At 47.0% G+C, this 7,323-nt stretch overlaps 1 protein-coding gene across 1 annotated transcript; it reads right to left on the bottom strand.

Moving 5' to 3' along the window:
- Window positions 1–183: 183 nt before the first annotated feature.
- On the bottom strand, window positions 184–5,047 carry LOC125943341 (uncharacterized). The gene is made up of 4 exons (XM_049662569.1): window positions 4,731–5,047; window positions 4,279–4,663; window positions 2,044–2,335; window positions 184–546 (listed from the first exon to the last, which is right to left on the bottom strand). Exons 2-4 carry the CDS (start codon window positions 4,584–4,586, stop codon window positions 268–270), a joined length of 879 nt encoding a protein of 292 aa, XP_049518526.1. The 5' UTR covers window positions 4,587–4,663; window positions 4,731–5,047; the 3' UTR covers window positions 184–267.
- Between the last annotated feature and the right edge of the window lie 2,276 nt (window positions 5,048–7,323).

Below are 7,323 nucleotides of genomic sequence, written 5' to 3' on the forward strand. Positions count from 1 at the left end.
GAGAGGCATCGTAATAGAAGAATTGATGGAAAAACAACTTGGGAAAGTATTCTACGACATAAGAGCTCTCCCATTTGGGCAGAACCATCGAAATATTTTCTTTCCAACGCACAGAAGTAGACGTAAGTATTAAATGTCGCTATGTTTATCGGCAGTACGCCAATTCACATCTATTTTTGTACTTCATTTGAGAAAATCACGGTCCATGTTGGCGTGTAATAACAGCAATTGTCAATAACCCTATTGACTACTTGCAGGTACGGTTCGCTAAACAAAATGAGTAGCTCTCTCACCAATGAGGGGTGGCCTCGCAAGGCAAACGATTCCGGCTATGAAGTTTGTGATGCCCAGACTGAGCGACAGCGACTGTTCATCAAACAGTTCGGCAATCATAACGGTGCAGGCGAATATTCGTCCCCCTGCCGTCAAGCCCGTGAAGAAGCAGCTGGCAAGGAGGAGCCAGTATTTCTTCGTGAGCGCCAAGAGAGCCATGGCGGCTGCCTGGATAGCGAAGCTCCATAGCATCAAGGCTTCACCGCTTAGCACCTGTTTCGAGGGGAAGAAGAGGGACGCATTGGTTGAAAAAGTGGCTTAGTGGTAGCACGAGGATCAAGGCGGCACATGGGTAAGCTTTTCGTTCTAGAAGAGCTATTGCAGGGAAGGGAAAGGGATACTTCAGAATGTTGCTTCACTCATATCACGACCGATAAAACTGCACGCCATCTCTTGCTAAAGGACTTAAATCATTGCAGAAAAAAGTATTTTCAGCCCTTGTTTTAGCGGGCCATCAGCTTCTAAGATTGTTACGATCTATATAACATATAAAGGCAACCCATCCAAAAAAAAAAAAAAAGCGGGCAAGTTCGCACTCGGTCGTGCAAAGTTAGGCACAGCGAAAGTGTCAATCCTCAAGTCTTACTGGCTGCTACTGCTAGGTCTTAACTTGGTCGCTGCTAGGTCTTAACTTGGTTTAACTTAACTACGCATGTAGGGAAGGTATTCTGGAGCGATCATTTTCGGAGGTACCTACCCTTTCGCGCCATTTCGCGTGAGCGATGGACGCGTCGGCGCCTACGAGCGACAACGTTTCTGGCATGCCACAAACGCAGGCAGGCAGGAGCCGTGTCTGTGTCGGGCGAAGCGAGGGCGCACCTGCGCCGGCGGTTACTAGGCAACGCGAGGTGACGTCAGCAGCAGCTCTGCGCGTTGCCTCGTTGGTGCTACTAGAATTAATTGTTTCTCTCTCTATCTCGCTCTCATTTTCTCTTTACCTCTACCGAGAATTGCGCGCGCCGCGCCCATGTTCTCCTTCCCTCTCCTTAACGTCCCATGTCAAGCCAACATGTGCACGGCACAGAGAGGAGGCGTGGCACACACCGCTCCGCGAGTTGGTTGCTGGGCAACGCAGTGACATCATAGCTCGGCGAGGTTTTTAGACTGCAGGCGCCACTTTTTACGGTTAGCTAGAAGAGCTTCGCTGTTAAAAAATTAGCTTGCACTGCTGGCGCAAGGCCAAAGAAACAGCGGTGCTGATCGGCACCTAGCTATTCCTGGCCTTACGGGTTATATTTTTACGGAATTTATTGATTGATTATCGATTAGCTATTGATTGGCTATTGATTGGCTATCGAAAGGTATTGGCCACGTATTTGGGCTAGGCTAAGCACTACCAAGTCAACCCCAGCATTTTCCGGAGTTTATTGATCATTGTTCGATTATCGATCAGCTATTAATTGGCTATCCATTGGCTATCGCAAGGTGAAGCGAGGTGCAACTGTGCCCAGTGACGTCATCGCTAGCGCGGCGGCGGAGGAGCTAGGCGAAGCGAGGCGCAGGTGTGCGCAGTGACGTCATTTCTAGGCGAGGTTTTGTGAGCGCTACGCGCGGAAACGAAAAGCTTAAACAGCTCCGCTGTTAAAATTGTTCATCACGCATTTGATATGCCTTAAAGAATACACAAGTCCTTAATAAATCACCGCTGCCTGAAGTTTATCGGCGCTTTAGAGGTATACAACACGGGGAGTACTCGCGCGCATTGCTTACTTTGGTGTCCATGAGTAGGCCGGTGCCTACTCGTGAAACCAGGTCACCGACAGCGCTCGCAGTGACCAGAGCAACAGCCTCGTAGCCAGCGAGACCATTGTCTGAGCCAAAGTCCACGGCGGTGAGGAGGAACGACGAGAGTATGAAGACGGACACTGCACGGGACACCGCGACATGCAGGAACGGCGCGGATGCTAGCGAGTGCAGGCTGTGGACCAGCTTCCTCGAGACACTCTCGCTTTTTCTCAGCAGCGGGTCTGCCTCCTTCGGATAGCCGGCTGCGGTTGACGACCTGGAAGGCACAAATGAACGCTTTCTAAAAGACACTTTAGGCCAAATTGAAGGTAGTTGTTAGCAGCGCCGCTGTCATGTGTGCGCATGTGTTTTTGTGCTTGCCTCTTTAGGCTGCCTAAAATATCTTAAAGCCAGCGTCAATTTATTTGATAGCGCAGGCCTTCTGTGATATAGCAGGCGTTGTGCGAACGCTTCTCCAGCCGTCTCTTGTAATGCTTTCGAAAAGGAACGCCACCGAACCTTAAGCACAGACCAAGAGAGGAAGCGAACTAGGATATGCTGGTTAGATCGTATTTCTCATGAACCCATGCACTATCTCTACTCATTTTTGACACTTGCATACCAGCCCACAAAAATTGTTGGAATGCGGTAACAGTGAAAGAGATTAGCTACTTCATGGTATAAGCATGCAATAAGCAACTGAGAACGTAAAACCTTACGGGTTGAAGAGAAAGAGAAATTAAGAAAGGTAACACACGTGGTGATATTAACTTCCAATTCCTTTTCAGAGCTCGTGATCGTTCTTGTACCAGACGGAGTAGTGCACTGCGCATGTCAAGCAGCAAAACTTATTAACGAATGCCAAATGAAAGGTGTACGCTCCACACTTCAGTTAAATGTATTGGGTTTAGGTGGCGCACCTAATCACTAGAGCTAGGTGCGATGCTTAGACCTAGCATTTGTGCTTTTTCGCACTATCCGCATTTCTAGATGTTTCGTAGGCAGCTGCACGCGTTTGCTGTCTTTTTGTGCTCGATGATAGGTTAACCGCAAAGTATTATTTCCAGTAACCAACAAAGAATATGACAAAGTGCATTGCATAATCTTATGTGTGAGCATATGTTGGCCTATGTGGCCGTCGTTAGCATAGTATTTGTGCCCCTCTGTTTAATTATAGCCATGCATTAAGCAGGATATTACATGGAAAGATTGGTATGTCGAAGCAGAAACGGCACGAAATTCTCGAACGCAGACAAAAAAAAAAAAAAAGGCGAATCAGAGCTTTGTGATTTGTCTTTTTCGCACCTCCGTCCTCCGACCGCGTCTTTCGCTCTGTTCCAGCTTCGAATGACGGCACACTTAATCTATCATGCCAACATTCTAGCTATAATTGTACTACGATATTTCTTTAGCTTATGAGGTGAGCACCAACCTATTCCGTATACTATAGTCGATATCTGGAGCACCGGTTACGTGGGCCTGTCGATCGGATGGATTGACGGAAAAATTGCAGCTGGGTTCACACAAGAGGACAAACTGAAATTACATGTTAGAGCGTAGACTTAATATAATATGTTTGTGTTCCTCCAATCGCATTTAATTCGTACACGGGCAACCACGCTGCTTACTTTTGCCATAGATTCTTTAACCCAGCCGCATATACATTGCCTAAGGCACCACCTGCCGTTGTCGTCAACGCGAAAGTACACTGCGCACCACCTGCAGGAGAGTGCGCACAACACGTATAAGCACGTAAAAGCTATGCCTTTGTACTGACCTTTCATCTCGTTAAGCCACCGAATGTCCGGAGCTAAAGAAGCGTGTTGAAATGCCGGTAGTAAAGCAGTTTAAACCTCTTTGTAGACTTTCGCAGAGAACGTGCGGCCACGTCATGCTGAATACGCTTGTTCTTGGCGCTCACTGAAGCAGCGTGGAGCTCATTCTGACCGCGAGAGAGTGTCTAGCTGAGAACTCCCACTACACTGATAGCCTCTGCCGCGGTATAGCTTAGGTATCCGCCTCAAGCGAGACAGTGTCTGCGGTTAGAGACGACACTGCCTCACTGCGCCGACCGCAAAACGTTGGCGGACTTAACAACCGTGGAGCACGCTTTGCGAATGTAGTATACGTGCTGCGCAGTCGGCCTACCAAAGCACTCGTTTACACTCCTGCGAATTTAACCACACGAGCGTAAGATGCTGAGTTCAGGTGTGCAGCTACCTGGGAATTGGAAGGGACGAGACGAGGTCCTTGGAGCAGCACTTCGCAAGTGACGCCGTGTGAAAGGAGCTCGCACGGGGGCGTCCTCGAGCGACCGGCTTCGGGGGCGCTTCGCAGTCGCCGCTCACACGGCTGTCGCCTTCGCTGCGCGGCACGCGGTCGACGAAGACGCAGCCGAACAGCATGTTCAGCTCGAGGGCGCCCAGTATGAGCAGCGCCGTGCGGAAGTCGAAGGCCTGCCGCAACGCTTCAACAATGAGGGGAGACACGAAGCCCGACACGGCGGTCACAGCGAAGAGCAGGCCCATGGCTGTACCCCGGTAGCGAATGAAGTGCCGGGCCACCACGGTGAACGGTAATAGCTCCTCACAGGCCACTCCTAGTCCTGTGCGAGACACGGATCGCAAACATCACAAATGTATAGAGATCCGGCTCGAAAAGAATATACGAACCGTGAGTCGGCAGTATGTGTCATATCGGTGGCTGTTGATGTAGACTCGCTTTTAGGAACACACAACATGACTTCCACAGATCCCTTTCCTGTGAAACATAACTGCACAGCATCTTTCGCACATAAACTTCATGTAATTCTAGACCGGCGATCTATTACTGATAATATTTTCTTACACTTTAAAGCCTTTGAGAAAGTTCAGTATGGATTTGTCCCCTTGAAGTGAACTTTGATAGCAAGCTACTACTCACTTGGCTCGAATATTGTCTGGTTGTTCAGAAATCGTGTATGCTGACAAATTTAACCTGCAGAACCCTGCTCATTCTGGCTTGCCGCAGAGCTGCAAGCGACAGCTTGCGCGAAGGCGATCTACGTCGCGTTGCTCGTCGCTGTCGCGTGCATTCTCGCGCATATGGGGTTTGGCCTTAATGATGACAGATGACTGTGTAGTTTTCCATGAAGCCGATGAACAAAAAGACATTATCATACGTTGAACAGGATTAACGCTTTATCTAACTGGCATAAAGTATGGCTGACGGCACAATTAACAGCGCTAACTGTAAGGTATTGTGTGTCTTCCGTACAATACCGTGCTTCTTACTCGTCACAGAATTTCTGACTTGGATCATTTATGTCATATTGTTTTCTCGGTGTGTGTTCCCTCAACTTCCTCTCTTAGTCGGTCATTGCAATTAAGCAAAATAATTAGCTAAGCTAACTGATTAGAATATACTACGTCACAAAAGCTTCGCTTCTGCTCTTGTTTTATTAAATCTGCTTTTTAAGAGAACCTTAGTTCGCTATAAACTGAAATATTCTATGTCAATCTGGGACCCGATCTCTCATATATTAACTAATGCTCTCGAACTAGTATAAAATAACTTGGTTCGCTCTATTTTCGGGAACCACAGTCGTACCGTCGGGATAACATTAATCGAACTTACTTTCTATTGCCTGTAGTCGCTAACTTGCTCGTCTGTGCTTCCTTCACATAATATACTACTACCACATCCTGCACAACGATCTCATTTTTCATCCGTAGTATATTTCATCTCGTTTTTATTCCTCTCAAAGGGCGGGAACTATGCGATGCCAAACGCAAACATGCCGTCAATCAATCATACCCCAGATGCCACGGTACTGGAACCGTCTTCCCGGAGCAGCCACTTCATTAGTTAGTCAGTTGTTTCAGATAATATTGCATTCCCAGGTATGTCTGGTAATGCAGCATGAAATGAAGCATGCTAAAATGAAGAACTTAGTATCCAGATTTGTTTTAGGCTGTTAGAAATTGCTACGTTGTTCCATGTTGCTGGTAATTTCTATTTTTCTCTTTATTTTACTAATAGCGTATTAACAGGAATAGAACAAAGCATATAGTCATGTATTCTACGTATGTACCACTCCTCTATATAATGACCCTTGCAGTGCGGCTAATGTAATAAATAAATAAATAAATAAATAAATAAATAAATAAATAAATAAATAAATAAATAAATAAATAAATAAATAAATAAATAAATAAATAAATAAATAACGATAGAACAAACAAATTCGATGTAAGAAACATTGCTAAGTCACAGAACGCGAACTTTCGTTAAAAAAAATCGCAGTTCCGCACGAAAGGCGAGATAGCAAAGTATTAAAAAACTGCACGAAATAAGGTTCGTAGTTTTATCAAACATGGTGTCACGCATGCACAGACTGACATAAACCCTATGACTAGGGGATTTTATTATCCCCTTATTCTTTATATCAACAACGGTGCAGCTTCGCTTGAGCAGCGCTCACCGAAGAGGACGCCGTAGAGGAAGACGACGAGTCCCAGGCTCTGTGCCAGGGCGCAGGCCATCACAGGCAGCGTGCAGAGAAGGGCGCCGGCCATCAGCAGGACCCGGTCCGAAAGCCACAGACTGAGCAGACCGTACAGGGGCCCTGCGGAGAGCGCGGGACAACCTGGCATTGCAGCGACAGCTGTATCAGGGCTCCCTCTCTAATGACCTTCCCTATCCTTGCAATACGCAATCTCTTCGGCTTTCACGTCTCAGTAGGCCGAGAAACTTTGTTGTCGCAAGTCGCATTTAAATGTTTTGAAATATTCACCCACAAAAAGTCTTTTAGTGCACGAATGTGTCTATTACGCATATCCTTGCGAACTCTTTCAGCATCATCGTTCAATGAACCTTGATACTATGCTTTTGTAGGCTTTTAACTAAGCTCTCACGTTAGTATCTGCTTTATTCGGTTTGATTTTACGCTATATTACACAGGCAGCCGATAACTGCCACATGAACGTCACCGTTTGCCTTTGTTTCCGTCGCGCAGCCCGCATGACCGTCTAACGCCCTTCTAATTACGAAAGACACAAAGCTCCCGCTGCTGTCAGAAGCAGATTGTAATGGAACATACATGCCGCTTAATCGATCTGCGTCGTCAATCGCTTACGTGCATGTACCTGATAGCTGCGACATGATGATGGCGATAGTGAGGGGCCACGACGCTTTCTCCCGGTTGACCTGAAACATGTCCATGAATCCCACGTACATGACGGACTCGGATTTTATCAGCATCATGCCGAAGAAGACAAACACGGC

Source organism: Dermacentor silvarum, chromosome 2 (genome assembly GCF_013339745.2).
Source record: "Dermacentor silvarum isolate Dsil-2018 chromosome 2, BIME_Dsil_1.4, whole genome shotgun sequence".
NCBI lineage: Eukaryota > Metazoa > Arthropoda > Arachnida > Ixodida > Ixodidae > Dermacentor > Dermacentor silvarum.

What these genes read in the sequence shown, in the direction of transcription:
- LOC125943341 (XM_049662569.1), bottom strand. Translation starts at nt 4,586, where the DNA reads ATGGGCCTGCTCTTCGCTGTGACCGCCGTGTCGGGCTTCGTGTCTCCC. An exon ending in TCGTCCCTTCCAATTCCCAG is followed by an intron (nt 2,336 to 4,278) that starts GTAGCTGCACAC and finishes TGTGCCTTCCAG; the next exon opens with GTCGTCAACCGCAGCCGGCT. An exon ending in GCCTACTCATGGACACCAAA is followed by an intron (nt 547 to 2,043) that starts GTAAGCAATGCG and finishes CCCTCGAAACAG; the next exon opens with GTGCTAAGCGGTGAAGCCTT.